Source organism: Harpia harpyja, chromosome 20, assembly GCF_026419915.1.
Source record: "Harpia harpyja isolate bHarHar1 chromosome 20, bHarHar1 primary haplotype, whole genome shotgun sequence".
NCBI classification, from domain to species: domain Eukaryota; kingdom Metazoa; phylum Chordata; class Aves; order Accipitriformes; family Accipitridae; genus Harpia; species Harpia harpyja.
This window is the reverse complement of record NC_068959.1, coordinates 21,047,240-21,066,953: the sequence shown is the minus strand read 5'-3', so window position 1 is coordinate 21,066,953 and position 19,714 is coordinate 21,047,240. Positions and strand designations below refer to the sequence as shown.

General features: G+C 57.6%; 1 protein-coding gene across 6 annotated transcripts in view; it reads left to right on the top strand.

Annotated features, from left to right (window-relative positions):
* The window catches only part of LOC128155009 (protocadherin gamma-A4-like), a 156,377-nt gene that overhangs the window by 102,982 nt on the left and 33,681 nt on the right, over positions 1-19,714 (top strand). Inside the window, exon 1 of one of the 6 annotated variants that reach the window (XM_052816427.1) lies at positions 1,975-3,685. The exons of 2 other annotated variants lie outside the window; for them this stretch is intronic. In XM_052816427.1, the coding sequence (XP_052672387.1) occupies positions 2,267-3,685 (1,419 nt within the window). In that variant the 5' untranslated portion in view covers positions 1,975-2,266. Of the gene's footprint in view, positions 1-1,974; positions 3,686-8,644; positions 11,119-14,248; positions 16,846-19,714 lie in introns of those variants that run through there. 3 more of the 6 variants (XM_052816423.1, XM_052816425.1, XM_052816429.1) reach the window with 3 other exon arrangements.

Sequence of the window (19,714 nt, the reverse complement as noted above, 5' to 3'; positions counted from 1 at the left end):
CGAATTAACTTTTTCCTACTTGTTACTCAGTCTTGGCAGTTACAGGTGGTTCTTCAAGGTTTATTGACCAGACCACAATCCATTACCTTTTCTGACATAAACATAAAGCCCCATTGACTGATAGTTAGTTACTAAACCTTAATTATAGTGTATAGTTTTTGTTTCCTTATTTTAAATATTAACCGATGGGGGCTGTAGCCAAGACTTTAGCAGTTCCCTGGTTATTTCAATCATATTATGCATATTAATTGATAACAATTTCCCCTCTTTGAGACTTGTGAAGTCTCAATATACTTCAACAAGTCTCACTTTCTATCTCTTATCACTAATACATGTGATTGAGATGCCTGTCTCATGATGAAAGTCTTGAGACATCCAAACAACATACACTGTAATAACCAAAATGATTAGGTTCAGTAGTAAACTCTGTAGCCATCTAGTCAGCGAGAATCCGAAATCATGCGGGAGTTTATTCAAGCACCCTGTCTCCATTGCCTCTCTTATATTCCTACAAGATTACTTTACCACTGGACTGTGGACTCCAAGGGATATGTAAATTCCCTTTAATACCCGAAAATCTAGAAATTCCCTCTACGATTTCTACAATGAAATGGGGTCCTATATCAGAAGACATACCTTCTGGAATATCAAACCTAGGGAAAATTTCTTTTATAAGGCCTTAATGATTTCTCTAGCCTTCTTGGTACGACATGGAAAGGCTTTGGCCAACCAGAAGAATTACCGGCTATCATCAATAAATATTTGTATTTATTACACCGCGGTAGTTCCATAACATCTCTTTGCCAGTATTCCCCAGGAGTTGTTCCTTGTTTCACAACTCCTCTTTTAACCCTCTTGGTAATTTTTTGGATGATTAGCACAACAAATAGCACACCTTTTAACCATTATGTCTGTCAGGTTTTGCATTTTTGGTCCTACAAGCTATCTTTTTGGCAATCAATACCAATGCATTTGCTTTTGAAGGTGTTTCTCGACGCAATCTTTTAAGTAGACTTTCCATCATCTTTTCAGATAGTAGCAGTTGCTTTAAAGGTGTCACCCACCATCCCTGATCATTCTTAGAACAATCTAATTGTTCTGGCAATTGATCTTCTCTCTCAGTATATTGTGGAGGTGATGATTGTAAACGAGGTGCTGGAATTAAGGGTCCTTCAACTGTTGACTCTTTGAGAGCTGCTTCCTTTGCCACTTGATCCGCTTTTCGATTTCCCTTTATCATTTCACTATTCCCACTCTGAAGGGCTTTACCATGTGTTATTGGAACTTCCTTGGGTTGAAGAACTGCCTGCAAAAGTTTCGCTATTTCTTCCCCATATTGAATTGGGGTTCCTTGTGAGCTTAAAAGTCCTCTTTCTTTGCAGGTGGCTCCATGTGCCTGCTTCAGCCACGCTTCAGCCTTTAAATGCCTAATCTCAGTCAATGGTCGTGGCGTAGTTAATTCCAAGCGTGTTCCTTAGGAACGGAGGTATTTAAAGCAAAGTCCCTGCCGCTTGCTTTCAGGAGCCCGATACCGCTGGTTCTCCGGGGGTGTGTGTCTGAATGTCCCGTTTTGTATTTCAGAGCCCGTTTTCTCTTGCTCTCCTTGCACCAGTCATTCAGGCATGACTGCTACACAAATTGGAGATTGTGCTTTCGAACTAATGGGATGAGGCTCGTGTGAGCATGTGAGACGAAGAGACATTATTTTACTTGGCATGTCTCGGCGTTAGCAAGTGACTTTTCCCGTGCGGTCGAAGCAGCACGGCGGCGGGAGGCCTCTGCCTTCCTCCTGGTCGTGATCGCCTCGAGGGTCGAAGGAGAGATGGGCTGGCGAAAAGCCAGCGCAGGAGATGACCGCTGGACGGGCCCCGCTGTCCCCGTGGCGACGGTGCCGTCCCCGCCCGCTGCCCGCGGGAAAGGCAGGGCGGGCAGCGCTCGGCAGCGCTCGGTGCCTGCAGTGCCGGGAGGAGGCTGCGGGCGCCGCTGTTGACCGAGGAGGAGCGAGAGGAAGGCCGGAGCGCTGCCGGCAGCCCCGCCCGCTGCGGCCCGGCTCGCTCGCTCGCTCGCTGGCTGGCTGGCTCGGCGGCCGGGCGGTCTGCGAGCGTCCCCGCGGTGCGGAGCCGTGCTGCAGCGAGGCGGAGGGGCCGGCGGCAGCGGCCGGGAGCGGCGAGCCGGGGCCGGAGCCTTAGAGGGAAGCGGAGCCGGAGCCGGAGCGTCTGCGAGGAGCGTACGGCGGCGGTGCGGGGCCGGCGGGGCCGCGGCGGCGATGTGCGCGGCGGGGAGGCGCTGGGGCCGGCGGGAGCGAGCCGTGCTGTGGTGCGTCCTGGTGGCGGCGTGGGAGGCGGCGTGGGGGCAGCTGCGCTACTCGGTTCCCGAGGAGATGCCGAAGGGCTCGTTCGTGGGCGACGTGGCCAAGGATCTGGGGCTGGAGCTGCCGGCGCTCCGCGAACGCGGCGTCCGCGTTGTCTCCGAGGGGAGGACGCAGTATTTCGCTCTGCACGGCAAGACGGGACATTTGGTGACGGCGGAGAGGATAGACAGAGAGCAGCTCTGCGAGAGTGTGCAGCGATGCGTGCTGCGTTGTGAGGTGATAGTGGAGGGGGAAATGCAGGTTTACGGCATCGAAGTGGAAATCACGGACATTAACGACAACGCGCCCAGCTTCAAGGAAATCGCGCTGGAGGAGAGAATGAGCGAGACGACAGCCCCGGGGTCGCGGTTTCCCCTGGCCGAGGCCCACGACCCGGACTCGGGACGGAATTCGCTGCAGAGCTACGAGCTGAGCGGCGACGAGCACTTCTCGCTGGCCGTGCAGGCGGGCCCCGGCGGGGATCAGCGTCCCGAGCTGGTGCTGGCGAAGGCGCTGGACCGGGAGGAGGCGGCGTTTCACGAGCTGGTGTTGAGGGCGAGCGACGGCGGAGAGCCGGCGCGGACGGGCACGGCGCGGATCCGCGTGGCGGTGGTGGACGCGAACGACAACGCGCCCGTGTTCAGCCAGGCGGAGTACACGCTGCGTGTGCCGGAGGACGTGCCCGTGGGCTCCACCCTCGTCACCGTCACGGCCACCGACGCCGACGAGGGGCTCTACGGGCACGTGAAATACTCATTGAAGAAAATCACAGAGAAAGCTTCCAAGATTTTCCAGCTGGACACTGAGACGGGAGCCATCACGCTGGTCCGTAGCCTAGACTTCGAGGAAGGCGAGTCGCACGATTTGGAGGTGCAGGCACGGGACGGCGGGGGCCTTTTCGACACGGCCAAAGTCGCGATCACGGTGACAGACGTCAACGACAACGCGCCCGAGATTTCGGTGCGATCGGCGCTGAGCGCGATCTCGGAGGACGCGCCGCCGGGGACGGTGGTGGCCCTGCTGCACGTGCAGGACCGGGACTCGGGGGCGAACGGCGAGGTGCGGTGCAGCATCGCCGAGCGCCTCCCGTTCCGGCTGGAGAAGTCCTTTGAGGACTACTACCGCGTGGTGACGGCGAGGGAGCTGGACCGGGAGGAGGTGGCGGAGTACAACGTGACGGTGCGGGCGGCGGACGGCGGGTCGCCGGCGCTGTGGAGCAGCGCGGTGCTGGCGCTGCGGGTGCTGGACGTGAACGACAACGCGCCGGTGTTCGCGGAGGCGCGCTACAGCGCCCGGCTGCCCGAGAACAACGCGGCGGGCGCGCTGGTGCTGACGGTGCGGGCGGCGGACGCGGACTGGGGGCAGAACGCGCGCGTGCGGTACCGGCTGTCGGAGGGGCGGGTGCGGGGCGCGCCGCTGTCGTCCTACGTGTCGGTGCAGGCGGAGACGGGCGCGCTGTACGCGCTGCGCTCCTTCGACTACGAGGAGGTGCGCGAGGTGGGGCTGTGGGTGCGGGCGGAGGACGGCGGCGCGCCGGCGCTGAGCAGCAACGTGTCGGTGCGGCTCGTGATCGTGGACGAGAACGACAACGCGCCGCAGGTGCTGTACCCGCCGGCGGCGCCGGCGGCGGGCGCGGGCTGGGCGGGCGTGGAGCTGGCGCCGCGCTCGGCGGAGCCCGGGGCGCTGGTGGCCAAGGTGGTGGCGGTGGACGCGGACGCGGGGCAGAACGCGTGGCTGTCGTACGAGCTGGCCAAGGCGACGGAGCCGGGGCTGTTCCGCGTGGGGCTGCACAGCGGCGAGGTGCGGACGGCGCGCTTCCCGCTGGCCCGCGACGCGGCGCGGCAGAGCCTGGTGGTGGTGGTGAAGGACCACGGGCGGCCGGCGCTGTCGGCCACGGCCACGCTGACGGTGGTGCTGGCGGAGAGCGTGGCCGAGCTGCTGTCGGAGCTGGGCAGCGCGGCGGCGGCGGCGCCGGGCGAGCCGGCCGGCAGCCTGACGCGGTGGCTGGTGGTGGCCGTGGCGGCCGTGTCCTGCCTCTTCCTCGCCTTCCTGCTGCTGCTGCTGGCGCTGCGCCTGCGGCGCTGGCGCCGCTCGCAGCTGCTGGCGGCGGGCAGCGGCGCCTTGCGCGGCGTCCCGGCCTCGCACTTCGTGGGCATCGACGGCGTCCGCGCCTTCCTGCACTCCTACTCGCACGAGGTGTCGCTCACCGCCGACTCGCGCAAGAGCCAGCTCCGCTTGTCGGGCGGCAGCTGCTGCGACACCCTCCCGGCCCGGCCGCCGCCCGACGAGCCCGCGCCGCTGCTCGGGGAGGACCCTGCCGGCGCCCGCCGCGCGGACCCCGCCGCTCCCCCGGTGAGTTCCTCCCACCAGCCCTTCTCCGCGGCGCGACGCGACGCGACGCTTCCCTCCGCTGCTTCTCCGCCCTTTCCCCCCCGTCTTCTGTCTCCTGCCTCGGGAGGTGGAGGTAGCGGGAAGGCAAAGCTTCGCTCAGCGACGCGCGGGGCGCTGGCGCCTCTTGCTGCCGGGGGGTGAACGTGGGATCGCGGCTCAGCGTGACAGTTGCTGCGGGAGGCAGGAGAAGCGGGAGGCTGCTGTTGCCTGCTGGAGTTTCCTCTCAGGGGGGCTTGCTGCTTCTATCACGCGGCCGCCAGTTTGTTTCTCATTTTGTCCCCCGACCGGTTTTCTTGTCAGTAGTAGGTCTTCTGAACGGATGTGTTGCAGTATTAGCAAATCGAAGTTTGCGTTATTAGCAGCGTCAGATGTCTTCCCGACAGCAATTGTGCTTGAGTAGGATGAGATTCTCTTGAAACGGAACTTTAATTATCCCGTTTATATCTTGCCGTGATGGGTTAATCATTTATACTTTTCATGCAGCCCTATTGCTTGTTTCGTATCATTACCTGCTCGTGCATGTTGTAGCCCTTGATCATATGTTGTTTATTATTTATTGTCATTGAAATCAGTGTGTGAGGAACTGAGTACTACATGTTCTTAATAGCGGTACTCGTTAGAAAGGTTCTCTTCTTTTTTTCTGTGCTTCTTACCAGCTAGTGAGCACTTTTACTTATTGGATGGGACTTTCACAAATACAGAATTATTTTTATGTTGAACGGCGTGTTAGTTGAGGTGTTTTTCTCAAGTCCGTCTTTGTTTCACTTAATTATCACTCTTGCCTTGTAACACAGCTTTTTCATTTAACAGTCATTATTTAGGACCAATGTAAACCAGTGTTGGAAATAAACGTAGAGCCACCTGTGCCTGCTTTGGGGCAGGACTTGTATTTCTCTCGTGTGATGGTTCCTCACACAGCATGTCCCTCAGCCAGTAGTGACAGCAGTGCCATCTTTGTGTACCAGAATGCAGTATGTGTTTTCTGTGCTGGAGGTACATTTTCCTCAACCGGGAGACCATTCCTACACATTCCTGCACATTCCTTGTTGCTTGTGGGAATTTCCTTGGTTGGGTCAAAAGTGAGCTCCATGCTCCAGATTGAGCAATAAGGTGGAAGAGGAGCGAAATTACTTGTGGGTAAGTGTTAAATTCTAAAATACACGTGCATACATGAGCACTGGTTGGTCACTTTGGTGCTGAGCCGCCGCTGTGCTCTTCCAAAAATGGAGTGGAGTTGAAGAACTGGATGTTCCAAGACTGAATGTTGTGCTTATAGATTCTATAAGCCTCTTCCTAGGCCTTCAAATAACGGGTGAAATGCTAGAGAGTATTGTCACAGTTTCTGCTGGCGTGTGTTACAGATGGCATGGCACTTTAAGAAATGTCAAGATACTCTTGCTGTGAAGGATTATTCATTTGTGCTTTTTATGTCGCCTCTCAGCTTGGTTTGTATCGTTATCCCTCACATAGCAGTGCTTGATCTTTCGATGCTAAGCGTTTACAATCGATGCAAATGGTTTGTGAGGAACGGAGTAGTAGGCATTCTAAATAGTGTTACTGGTTAGAAAGGTTGTGTGCTCCTTACCAGCCGGTAAGTACATCCAGAGTCTTACTGCACCTGGAAGCATTTTGAGAGAATGACCTTCTTGTCCATTAGGAGTCTATTCACACAGCAACCTTGTGGCCTCTTCTGCCAAATGAGGGTTAATCTCTGAGGGATTGGTACTGTCCTATGGTCACTTTTCATCTGCTTTACTGTTAATCGTCGTGTCTTTTACAGAGAGGTGTAGTTAGAGGTAGCAGTGTAGCTGAGGGTGTAACAACAGTATGTCCTAATGTGCCTAATGCCACTATAATGTTCATTTCTTGCTCGGCAGCATTACGCAGAGGATTGGACTATTAGACATAGACAGGTATTTTCATCATGAATGGCTTATTAGTTGAAGGTTTTTCTAAAACTCTATCGTTTGTTGCTTTATTTATCACTATTGTCTTACAACACAGAGTTTTCATTTAATGTTAATTATTTGAAATGCATGTAAGCAGTACCTTAGTAATGCAATGCAACAAACTTTGAGAAAGGGCAAGATTCTGTGTAAATACCTGCTTGGTATGGGTAGGTGACCCTCTGGTATGCATCTGTCCATGTGAAGTATAGTGTGGCTACTTTGTGAGAATGGTCTTGTTGGTGAGGAAGAGCCTGTTCTCAGTGACATTGTAGCCAAGTGATCATTTGCTAATAACTGCTACAGTGGAAGAAGCTTGTGAAGGAGAAACTGAGTCCTGTAGTCCGTGTCCTTGTATCTTTTAAGGGAGTAGCAAGAGTGGAACTGAGTTATCACCAGCACCCTGTGAATGGGCACAGCAGTCATCCATGGAGTCATCTCTTGTTTGGAGCAATAGGAGTTTTAGGAAAGTCTGCTGTACCTGTAGTTTCCAAATTCGTGGGTTGTGTAGCACTTGAAATGATTCAGCTGGTCATAATGTGCCCTGCTCTCTCCACGGTCATGAACTAAGATTTGTTGGTTTGCAGAGTCTTGCGTTCTGTGATTTTCTTTGAGTGCTGCTGAGAGGTGGTGTTATCATACAAACAGGCACTGAGGAGGATCAAGTACTTTTTCATAGGCGTTGCACTCCAGAGGGTTTTATCCTTCCCACTTTCAGACCAGCACATGCCTGGAGTGTTCTGTGTGTTGTGGGTGCAAAATACACGTTGCTGTGTTTGTGTCACAGGTAACCTGCCTTCACTAGTGTTGCCCTTCTGACTTTTCTTCTTGTGACTTTTTTTGCCATCTTTTCTTCCTACAAGTCTCTGACTGTCCTGGGAAAGGTAGCTGACATGTCACATACACGTCAGGCATCACCATGGAGGAGTATACCACTCCACCTTACAATTCTCGGAAAAGCACACTGGTAATTGAAGTATCCTGGGTGCATGGGTACCTTTTTGCTGCTCGTCCATGTTCTTAGATCTACTTATTTACCCCATTCACTGAAAGAAGCAATTTTGAAGAAATGCTTTAACAGGTCTGTTTTCACAGTTCTAGAGCAAGAAGTTGTGGTGATCTCCATGATTTGTAAAACTGGGAGCATGTACTGATAGTGCTGCTGTAGAAAATAAGGCTTGCCATTTTCCCCCAGTCTCGGTCACTCTGAGAGGTATATAAAATAAAAAGGATATAAACAAGAATCTCCTCAAAGAAAACGGTGGGTCTGGTGCTTCCTTTCTACAACAGCTTTTCCACTGAAGTATTTTGTAGCTGTTGCTTCTCAGAGCTCGTAGAAATGAAATAAAAGAGCGGGGGAAAGACAACCCACAGCAATAGTAGAAGCTGTTGGAATATGTCAGACATTTGCTGTACAGTGTACCTGCTTGTACTTACCTGCACTCACCTAGGTCTGCTGTACGAAGTCTGCACGATCGTCAACACGTTCTCCAGCCGGACCCTTCACTTCCACTATTAAACAGAGCTGCTCGGATCGTCTTTCCACGGGTATGAGAACACTCGCCAAACTGAAAGCTGAATCGCGCCTTTCGGTAGCCGATGGTGCCGACTGCCGGCAGCAGCTGACAGTGCGGCTCGGAGCGCAGAGGCCAAAGCGCCGCACGGCCATCAGCCGGCTGCGGTGGCGTCGCGGCGCCTCCGGGTGCCGCTGTTGGCCGAGGCGGAGCGGCGCTGGAGCCGCAGCCGCAGCTGGAGCCGCAGCCGGAGCCGGAGCCGCAGCCGCCGCAGCGTCCTGCCCCCGCAGGCTGCTCGCTCGCACGGCGCCGGCCAGAGCGGCAGCGGCACGGGCAGCAGAGGCGAGAGGCGGCGCGGCGCGGGGAGCAGCGGCGTCCGAGCCGGCGCCGAGATCGCTGCCCTCCGGCGGGCCCTGCGCTCGCTGCGGAGAGTGGCTGGAAGGGAGGAGCGCGGCGAGCGCTGCCCAGAATGGCGGGCAGGCAGAGGCAGAGCCGCCGGCGAGCAGCCGGGCGAGTGCTGCTGCCCGCTTTGCTGCTGGGCTTGTGCTGCCGGGCGGCGCCGGAGCGGGTCCGCTACGCCATCCCCGAGGAGCTGGGCAGAGGCTCGCTGGTGGGGCCGCTGGCGCGGGACCTGGGGCTGAGCCCGGCCGACCTGCCGGCACGCCAGCTGCGGGTGGCGTCCGCCGCTAAAAGGCAGCTGAAATACTTTACCGTGAGCGGGGAGACCGGGAACCTCTACGTGAGCGAGAGGCTGGACCGGGAGGAGATGTGCGGCGAGGCGGCGTCCTGCTCCGTCAGCTTCGAGGCGCTGGTGCAGAACCCGCTCAACGTTTTCCACGTCGAGGTGGCCATCCAGGACATCAACGACAACGCCCCGCGCTTCCTGCAAGACAGTTTCCAGCTGGAGATCAACGAGTTGACTTCTCCCGGTGCCCGGTTTTACTTGGGCACGGCCGAGGACGCAGACGTGGGCAGCAACTCGCTGCAGGGCTACGAGCTGGAGACCAACGGGTACTTCGCGGTGGAGGCGAAGGAGAGCCAGGACGGCAGCAAGTTCGCAGAGCTGGTGCTGCGGCGCGCACTGGACCGGGAGAGGGAGCAGAGCCTGCGGCTGGTGCTGACGGCGCTGGACGGCGGCGAGCCGCCCCGGAGCGGCACCGCCCAGCTCTGCATCAACGTCACCGACGCCAACGACAACCCACCCGTGTTCGCGCAGGACCGCTACCGCGCCAGCCTGCGGGAGGACGCGCCGCCGGGCTCGATGGTGCTGAACGTCTCCGCCTCCGACGCCGACGCCGGCACCAACGCCCGCATCACCTACGGCTTCGGGAAACTGCCGGCCAAGGTGCTTCAGAAGTTCGTGGTGGACGCGGAGAGCGGGACGATCACGCTGCAGGAGGCGCTGGACTTTGAGGACACGCGAGGCTACACACTGCTGGTGGAGGCGAGGGACGGGGGCGGTCTGGTGGCACACTGCAAGGTGGAGGTGGAGGTGCTGGACGTGAACGACAACGCGCCCGAAATCACGATGTTGTCGGTGTCGAGCCCGGTGCCCGAGGACGCGCCGGCCGGCACGGTGGTGGCTCTCCTGAACGTGAACGACCGGGACTCCGGGGAGAACGGGCAGGTGTCGTGCGAGCTGTCGGGCGAGGCGCCGCTGTCGATCGTGGCGTCGTCGGGCGGCTCGTACAAGGTGGTGACGGCGAGCGCGCTGGACCGGGAGCAGGCGCCCGAGCACCGGGTGGCGGTGGTGGCCAGGGACCGGGGCAGCCCGGCGCTCTCCAGCCGCGCGGCGCTGGTGCTGGAGGTGTCGGACGTGAACGACAACGCGCCGGTGTTCGAGGAGGCCGCCTACAGCGCCTACGTGGCGGAGAACAACGCGGCGGGCGCGCCGGTGCTGCGCGTGCGCGCGCGGGACGCGGACGCGGGCGCCAACGGGCGCGTCAGCTACTGGCTGGCGGGCGGCAGCGCGGGCGCGGCGCCGTACGTGTCGGTGGAGGCGCGGAGCGGCGCGGTGTACGCGCAGCGCTCCTTCGACTACGAGCAGTGCCGCGAGTTCGCGGTGGCGGTGCGGGCGCAGGACGGCGGGGCGCCGGCGCGGAGCTCGACGGCGACGGTGCGCGTCTTCGTGCTGGACCGCAACGACAACGCGCCGCGGGTGCTGTGGCCGGCGGCGGGCGCGGGCGCGGCGGGGGCGGGCGCGGGGGCGTCCCCGGCCGCGGCCCCGTTCGAGGTGGTGCCGCGGTCGGCCGAGGCCGGGTACCTGGTGGCCAAGGTGGTGGCGGTGGACGCGGACGCGGGGCGCAACGCGTGGCTGTCGTACGAGCTGGTGCAGGCGCCGGAGCCGGCGCTGTTCCGCGTGGGGCTGCACAGCGGCGAGGTGCGGACGGCGCGGGCCGTGTCGGAGAGGGACGCGGCGAAGCAGCGGCTGGTGGCCGTGGTGAAGGACCACGGGCAGCCGGCGCTGTCGGCCACGGCCACGCTGCACGTGGTGCTGGCCGAGAGCTTGCAGGAGGCGCTGCCGGAGCTGAGCGATAGAGACGCTGTGTCCGAGCTGACGTCTGATCTAAACCTCATTCTTGTAGTGGCGCTCGCTGTCGTGTCCTTGTTATTCGTTTTGACAGTCATTTTGATACTGTTCTTTAAATGCCGACGGTCGAGGACTCCTCCCGTTTTTATAACTTCTGATAAGGAACTGTATTCCAGCCTGGGCTCAAAACCACCGTACAACTACTGCAGCAGCACGCTGCCCTTGCCCTGTTCCTACGAGGTGTGTTTAGCTTCCGAGTCGGGCCAGAAGGACTTCACATTTCTGAGACCAGGGACGGCAGCATTGTCTGACTGTCTCCTGACCAGGGAACCCGGCTCAGACACTCACTCCGGGAAGGATCCTCCTAGCCCCGGGAGCTTGGCAGAGGTGAGCTTCTGTCCCGGGGTCCCTCTCTGCGTGTTTGTGTGAATCTTCTTCTTCCCCTGTTCTGCCGTAGGGGATCGGTGGGCTACGGGCAGAGCTCAATGTCACTTCCCGGCAAACTGCTCAATAGCTCGGAGGCGTGGGTGGGTGTGAGTGTGCGCGTGATGTTCACTCTTCCTTTTGACCTGCCCAGTGTCATCCACGAATTGTCATTTGTGCCCCGAGGAGCGACGCTATGTTTGTACTGGTGTCTGTCTGTCCTACTCCAGGTGCGAGTTTCACCGAGCCGGGGTGATGGGGGCGGAGCGGGGGCAAAAGTGTCGTGGGGTCCTAAGCTGAGACAACCCTTTCGTCTTGGTCTAGTGAGTGCTTCATTCATTGTCTGCCAGATTTGAGCGCTTTCATGTGATAACGATGTGTGAGCTATCCCGGCCTCTTCACTCAGTGAGGGCAGCAGCTCTGTAGTTCTCTGTTTTCCCTTCCAGCTCTGTTCTTTTCATACTCTGAAGCCCTCAAAAGGAAAACCTTGTGTACACCCGTGACTTAACATTTCTCTTCCATTTGGGGAGCCGGGACTGTAGCTCCAAGCCCGGAGCCGAGCAGAAAATGCTCTGGGTCCACTGCTGCCACCGGCTTCTCTGGAGCCCCAGCACAGCTGGGAATAACGCCAGAGCAGCTCTGGCTGGGATTTGGCTTGAACCCATCCCCGAAGGAATTCTTGGTGCAGGGGAAAGGCACCTGTCCCCTTAGCTGTCACATGTTTCCACTCCTCTCCCTCCAAATGGTGCTTTCAGGAGCTCCGACCCGTTGCTTTCAATATTCGGGCTTCCCATCAAAGTAAGGGAGACATAATGTGTCCAGATCCGTCGAAATACGGGAGATGGAAATGTTCAGTCTTCCATATGTTTCCTGAGATCTCTTTGCTGTACTCAGCTCTCCACTGCTTGGCCGTCTTACTGCTGCTGGGATTAATAGGTCGTGTGTCCACTCATGTGAAAAGAAACTCCTTAAGAATTGCGGTATGCACGTTAAAGAAATTTCTCAGTAAGCAGAGTTTAGGAAAGGCACGAAATGGGCAGTGGTTGGAAAAAAGATTCAGACCTTATTTCAGAGAAAATAAGTGGCTGAAGACTATTTCAAGATTTGTCTCGAAGAGAGCTGTGGATTTTCTTCTTTTTAGATTATATGTAAGAAAGAAAGGTAATTGGGATTTGGTTGCGTAAGGGCCTATGAGATAAGAAGTCTGCTCTCAGCGCTGTGAGCCTGCATACACAGTTTTACAGAAGTGCTCCAAAACGCATATAGGCATAACGGATACTTACATACACGATGCAGCTGTGGTGGGTAAAGCATATCGGTTTCCTTCTCAGTATTTAAATTGCTTCAGAATTAAATTCCATTAAAATCCAACGTTAGACGACTAACCTTGGATTTTATTAGTGTGAAGCCTATGCTTTTATCACATTCTGTGGACTGGTGATAAGAACGATAAGTAGCGCTGATACGGTTTATCTTTTGGCAACGATTATTCGCAAAAATACTGCGTCTCTGGGTGGATCCTGTGTGCTCACGGCAGTTAACAGGACTGTGCGGGGTAAGAACATGTAGCCAGAGTCGAGGTCCCTGTCAGTCTGGGGGGGTGTCGTGTCTCCCATCTTGGTGCGGCTGATTTGCAGCCCTTCCACAACGCACTCAGCCACGACAAGCAGCGGGATAACAGATAACCAGCCGCAACGTTTCCGAGCCATTTCTGAAGGGCATAGAGAGCCTTGTCGTTTCTCTCGATAAGGGAATGAACGCGTGGGCGCTGATTTCCAGTCCAGTTTCTTTCCCAGACATCGCCGTCCCTTCCTTATCAGTCTCGGGTGTGGAAAGACACCTGGACGCTGTGTTTCTCGGCCACAGCTGGGTTTTGACAGGGCTCCTGGCTCTCCCTTATCAAGCTCCCTTGGCCCCTTCCCATTGCACCGTGACAGCTGGGCAGTTGCGCGGGTGACGGACAACGAGAGCGGAAATTGCCATAGTTTTATCCATACGGGCGCTCGAAATGTCGGCAAACCGACGTATCAGGAATTGTTGTTGACAGCAACAACCCCAAAACGCAGGCAGGCAGCCCGGGAATTGGCTGTTTCTCGCCGAGGCGCTGCCGGTGCCGTGGTCTATGCGGTGCAGCGACCCGCCGGGCTGTTGCTGCACGGGAACGGGAATCGCTCCTGTCCCCGGTGAACCAGCACGTCGTAGACCGTGATTTCTCTGCGTCTGGCTGGTGGAAACAGATACCAAGGAGCAAGCAGGGAGGTGGCGAGAGCAGGAGGGCGTATTAAACCCAGCTTTCTACGATTTGTCGGGGAAGATGCCTGCTGGGACAGTGGTGGCGGTGGGGAGCAGGAGGGGTGATGCTCCTGGGAACGCTGTGGCAGGAGCTGCCCCGCGAGGTGACTGTGTGCTGCAGCTGGAGGAGCTGCTCGTAACTCGGCAGCATGAAATCTGCGTCGTTTTGCCGGCGACACTGCTTTGGTGGCACACAGAGGCGCGGCGTCGCGACGCCGTGGGATGTCAGGAAGGGGCTGACCAAGCACTCGGGTGGGAGGACCGGCATCCCGAAGGTCCCGAGGGACACTCGGAGCTGGCCCGTCGTGCCGGCGCCCTGCGTGCCCCGGCCGACATTCCCCACCCCTCCTCCTGCCCGCTCCACCTCCCCTTCTTGCTCCCGCTGCCTCTTTCCAACGAGGTTTTCCCGGGGGGACACCACTCCCCCCAGCCCCCGTTTCCATATTCCCCCTTTTGGCGTCATCCTCTCCGCCAATTCTTAGACATTCCTGCCCGCACACGCAGTCCCCGTCCCCGATCTACGCTGTCTCTGCCAGCGCGCTCTCAGCCCGGCTGTCCTTATGAGCTGGGTTTCTCCCTTCAGGGTCAACCGGCCCGAGCCCCGCTGCCTTCGGGCAGGGGCCGCCGCGCTCCCTCCCGGCGGTGGTCGGCGGGCGGCTGCCCCGCGGCGGGGCTCCGGCAGCCCGCGCTCCGTGCAGTTATTGGCCGGGACTCTGTGTGCCGCTGTCGGCCAATGATGGAGCGGGGGGGAATCTGGCGGCCCGGCCCCGCTCGGAGCCGGGATGAGGCGCAGACGGTCTCAGAGAGAGCCTGGGAGTGAGTCACCGCGGAGCCCGCAAAGCAATGCCCTTCTCCCCGCCGGACGCCGCTTCCCGGGGCGCGCTGGGCAGCGGCATGACGGGGCGAGCTGAGGATTTCTAGCCGGGGCGGGGGGGGGCGAAGCGAAGAGCGCGGCCGTCCTGTGCGATGAACGGCGTTGCTGTAAGGAGCCGCGGGGTGACGACGGGGCAGGTACTGAGCCTCTTGGTTTTGTTCGGCGTTTCCGACTGGGTTTCCGCCGCGATTCGCTATGCGATTCCCGAGGAGGCGCGGAGAGGCTCCGCGGTGGGGAACGTGGTAGCCGACCTGGCGCTGGACCTCGGGCGGCTGCCGGGGCGCCGGCTGCGGGTTGTGTCCGGCGGAAACAAGAAGTACTTTGGGGTGGATCTGACGAGCGGCGCGCTGCTGGTGAGCGAACGGATAGACCGGGAGGAGCTCTGCGGCGCGCTCTCTCCTTGCTCCCTCAGCTTTGAGATCGTGGTGGAAAACCCGCTGGAGCTGTACAGCGGCACCGTGGAGATCCAGGACATCAATGACAACGACCCGGTTTTTCCCAGCAGCCATGCGAGGCTGGAAGTCAGCGAGTCGGTGGCGGCCGGAGCGCGCTTCCCGCTAGAGAGCGCGCAAGACCCCGATGTGGGGATTAACTCTTTGCAGACCTACCAGCTCAGCGCCAACCCGCACTTTGCGCTCGACGTGCAGACGAGGGTGGATGGCAGCAAGTACGCGGAGCTGGTGCTGGAGAAGGAGCTGGACAGGGAGGAGCAACGGGAGCTGCATTTGGTCTTGACTGCGCTGGATGGAGGCAGCCCGCCACGGTCGGCCCACGTGCAGATCCTCATTGATGTTGTCGACGCCAATGATAACGCCCCAGTCTTCAACCAGTCCACGTACAAGGCAAGTGTGAGGGAGAACACGCCCAGTGGTACCCTGGTCGCCAGGATCAGTGCATATGATCTGGATGATGGGCCCAACGGAGACATTGTCTATTCCTTCAGCAGCCACACACCCGCCAAGGTACGAGAACTCTTCGCTCTGGACTCTGCCATGGGGGAATTGAGGGTCAAGGGACAGCTGGACTATGAAGAAACGAAGCTGTACGAGATTTACTTACAGGCTAAAGACAAGGGTGCCGCTCCTGGTGTGGCTCATTGCAAAGTGCTGGTGGAAGTCATAGATGTGAACGACAATGCTCCAGAGGTGACAGTGACTTCTGTGTACAGCCCTGTGCCTGAAGATGCAGCCCCAGGGACGGTTGTAGCTCTGCTGAGTGTAACAGACTTGGACTCCCTTGACAATGGTCTGGTGAACTGCTTCATTTCCCCTGGGATCCCGTTCATGCTCAGCTCCTCCCTCAAAAATTACTACACATTGAAAACAAAAGCAGCTCTGGACCGGGAAAAGGCATCGGAGTATAACATCACTATCACAGCCAGGGACTCAGGCTCACCACCCTTGTCTGCGGTAAAACAGATCCTGGTGCAGGTGTCAGATGTCAATGACAATGCGCCCAAGTCTTCCCAGGACTCCTATGATGTGTATGTGCTGGAGAACAACATGCCTGGCATCCCCATCCTTAATGTGAGTGCCACAGACCCGGACCTAGGGAGCAATGCCCATCTCTCCTATACCCTCTTGCAGAGTGACCCCACTGTAGGCCACCTCTTCTCCATCAACAGGGAGAATGGCACCCTCTACCTGCTCAGCTCCCTGGACCACGAGGACCAGGTGGAGTTCAGCATGATGGTGCAGGTCCAGGATGGTGGCTCGCTGCCTCTGGCCACTAATGTCTCAGTCAGTGTGTTTGTCACTGACCTCAATGACAATGCCCCAACCGTGCTGTACCCTCACCCCAACACCACCACCACCTATACCGATGTGGTGGCACCAGGCACTCCTGCTGGGCACATGGTCACCAAGGTGGTGGCGGTGGATGCGGATGCAGGGTACAATGCCTGGATCTCCTATACCCTGTTGCAGGCCACTGACCCCAGCCTCTTCTCAGTTGGGCTGCACAGCGGAGAGATCTTCACAGCCCGCCAGCTCCAGGAGGATGACGCTCCCCAGCACATACTAGTCATCCTGCTGAAAGACCATGGGGAGCCTGTGCTGTCGGCCAGTGCCACTGTCTCCATCTCTGTGGCCGAGATGGTCAAGGAGGTGCTCACTGACCTCACTGATGTGGCACCCACCAACGATCCCAGGAGGCATGTGACTTTCTATCTCATCCTGGCTGTGATTTTGGTGTCAGCAGCCTTCTTCATCACCATGTTGTCAGTGGGCATCTTCAAGTGCTACAAGTGGAGACAGTCAAAGGAGCTGTTCAACAGCTCCAGGAGCACCCTGTACAGGACACCAGGGCCTTTCCACCACATTGATGCTGTGCGGGGTGGCTTCACGCCACCCAACTTCTACCACCAGGTCTATCTCACCACAGACTCTCGCCAGAGTGATCTCCTGTGTAAAAAGCCCTTCACTTCCAGCCCCCTGGGGAGCCGCCAGAGCACCATGAGGAATGGTGAGCCAGGGCTGTACCATCAGATCGTGGGCACCGCCAGCCGGCTCCCCACGCCTGCTGAGGTAATGTAGCTCCTTCCTTGGCATGTCCTGGTGCCGGTCAGAGACATGGTTCATTTATGCCATACATATATGGTAGCATATTGGGATTGGGGGGAATATCCAGTCGCGCCATGCCTCTAAAGAGTGGTTAGCTATAGCTGAACAGGTCTTCTCTGGAGTCAAATGAGACATCCTGAATGTCGACATTTGCACCATAGTGAGCAGGATCAAGTGAGTCAGCTTGCTCAGGTTAGCAAAGATATGTCTTTCCGATGCAGTTTTGGGTATGCCTTGTGTGAGTAACTCGTAGAGGCTGAGGTCAGCTTGCAGCCACTTGCAAATCCTTGGCAGAAAGTTTGCTGCTAATGGTATTTCCTTCCCTTTGCAAAATGAGAGCTGAGGGGAGCACTTGCGGGGTCAGGAGGGGAACATAGCCTCTCTGTGTCATGCCCTGGTGTGGGCTGGGGAGGTGGTGGTGCAAATGGGGCTGGGAGCCACCAGTTGCCAGTGGCGGATCGGGGCGTCGCTTCCCACAGTGTAGTATGCAAAGCTGAAGGACAATGCTGGTTCCTCCGTTTGACAGACCATAGCCACAGAGCAGTCCCTTCCGTCCGTGTCTCACTTCATGTTTGACTCCTGATGGTTCCGGCTTTGTTTCCGTGGAAGTTTTGTGATGATGTTAACTTCAGGGTGGGGGGGTGGGATTGCAGACTACCCCAGTCTCTTGCAGGGCTCCACTCAGCTGGACTGTGGCTCTGAGCAGGATAGTGAGTCTTCCACCCAGTTGTTGTTTTAAAAACCCTATTACAAGCCCTGCATGATTTGTAATATGCTATCTCTGGGTGATGTCTAATGTCCTGACTGAACAAACTGCAGCCAGAAAGGCGTTTCCGCATGGCAGGCAGCTTCTGTACTTCTCCCCCAGTGGGAATTGTGCAGCTTAATTTGAGAGCTTTCAATTACAAGAACGCTTCGATCCTCAGAGGTGAGGCCAGGTAGTGGATCCAGCAGAAGGGGGTAGGGGATCTGATGGGTTGCCAAGATGGTCGGTGCCGGTAACGTGTCCCTTCCTGGGAGGCTGTGAGTAGGAGAGATCAGTTCCTTGGAGCAGAAGGAAGTGAGGTGCAGTGGAAGCTGTGCATGGGTGTGGGGCTGTGTGTGCCGCCTGCTCGCTGTAGCCGAATCACAGACGGAGGCAGAAACATCTCAGAATTATTTTATGCTTTTTTTTTTTTTTTTCTTTTTTCCCTCTTGCGTCACTGCTCAGACTCAGCACTTCTGATTTGTGGCAGGTGGGACCAGCTGCAGCAGCTGCAGCAGCAAGTGTTCTTCTGCATTGTGCAGAGTGTGCTACAGCTGGGGACAAGGATGTCCCCTCCACCAAAGGGTCATAGCAAGATGCCTCTGGGGGTGGGGGCAGTAAATGATTTGAGGGTGGGGATAGAAGAAGGTGATAATGGGCAGGTGGTAAGCCCAAGCACTAGCCATGGCTCCCCCTTACTCCCCAGTACTACACTGGCAGTGAGAAACCAGCTGGGCTGGCACTGGGCCCTGGATTTTCAGTCTCTGTAGTGACAGAAGATCCGGCCCAATGCCACAGACCATGTCAAGCCTGCAAAGGCTTTACACCTCTTTGCTCTGCAGGGTAACAGCCAGACCCCAAAACTGATGCAGTGGGGATGGTGCTGACCCCATCTGTGGCAGGTAGTGTGTCCTGCCATGAGGGATCCTACCCTGCAGGATCTCTAGTGATCCCTCAGCTCCGCGGGTCATCTAGGTCAGAGCCTTTCCACAGGGTGAGCTCTGGCCCTCTGGAATGGGGACATCTGCTCCTCCGTCCTAGACACCCCATATCCTTCCTGCCTTGCCACCATCTCCATCCCAGGCTTTAGCAGACCCAAACAACAGCAGGATCCCCGTGTGAAGCCTGTCCCTTGCTCCAGCCCCTTGGTGACTGAGCCACCTCGGGAAACTGAGCAGATTCTCCCAGACCATGTGGGCTTCACAGGGGGCTTCTGCTGAGGCACCGCAGCAGCACCAAACCCATTTCCAGGGGCACAGCAGCCTGTGTTGTGGCAATGTCTGTCACCCAGCTGTACTGTCCAGGGCCCTGCCTGGGATGGGGACAGGGCACATCCCAGAGTCAAGGTTACTACGACAGCTTCCTGCTGGTGGCACCGTGGGAAGCCCTCGGGGAATGAGTACGTCCAAAGAGGTATCGGTCTCTGGAAGCTGGGGAATCCACTTGTCCAGCATTTCGCTGCGTTAGCCCTTTAAGAATGCCTTTTCCCCTCTCCCGGAGCAGGCAGTAGGTGGGACCCGGGCGGTGTTCTGCACCAATCGCGAGGTTCCTTGCTCCGTCTCTCCCTGACTGGCAGCAGGGTGGTCCCATCCCGTGGCTCTTGGAACGGGCAGGGAGGGGCTGCAGAGGGGAGGGAGGCCCCTCGACGGCAGCACCTCCACTGTCTGTCCTCGCCCAGAAGGTTGGTGTGCCTGTCACCGTCGTCCGTGCCGGGCATGGGTGCCCCCAGCCTCTCTCACCTATTCCCCCAGGTCCCCTTGTGCCCAGGTGGTGGAGACAAGCAGGGTCCCAGGCAGGAGCTGGCTCCCCTGCCTGCCACACCACTATGGAACCCAGCCCCCCAGGGTCTGCGTGCACCCAAGGGAGGTCAGGGTGGCCTTCAGTGCACTGAAGACAGGATTCCAAGGCATGCCGGTACAAGGCTTCTGCAGGGATGTGAACTGAGCTAACACTCTGCAGCTTGCCACCATCCTCTGGGACAGGGAGAGGGGGAAACTACTGCTCCGCTCACCCCTGGGGAGGCTGAGACCCCTGCTTTTGCCCTCTGGGAGATTGCTTAGCTGCAAAGCTGTGTCTGCAGCCGAATTT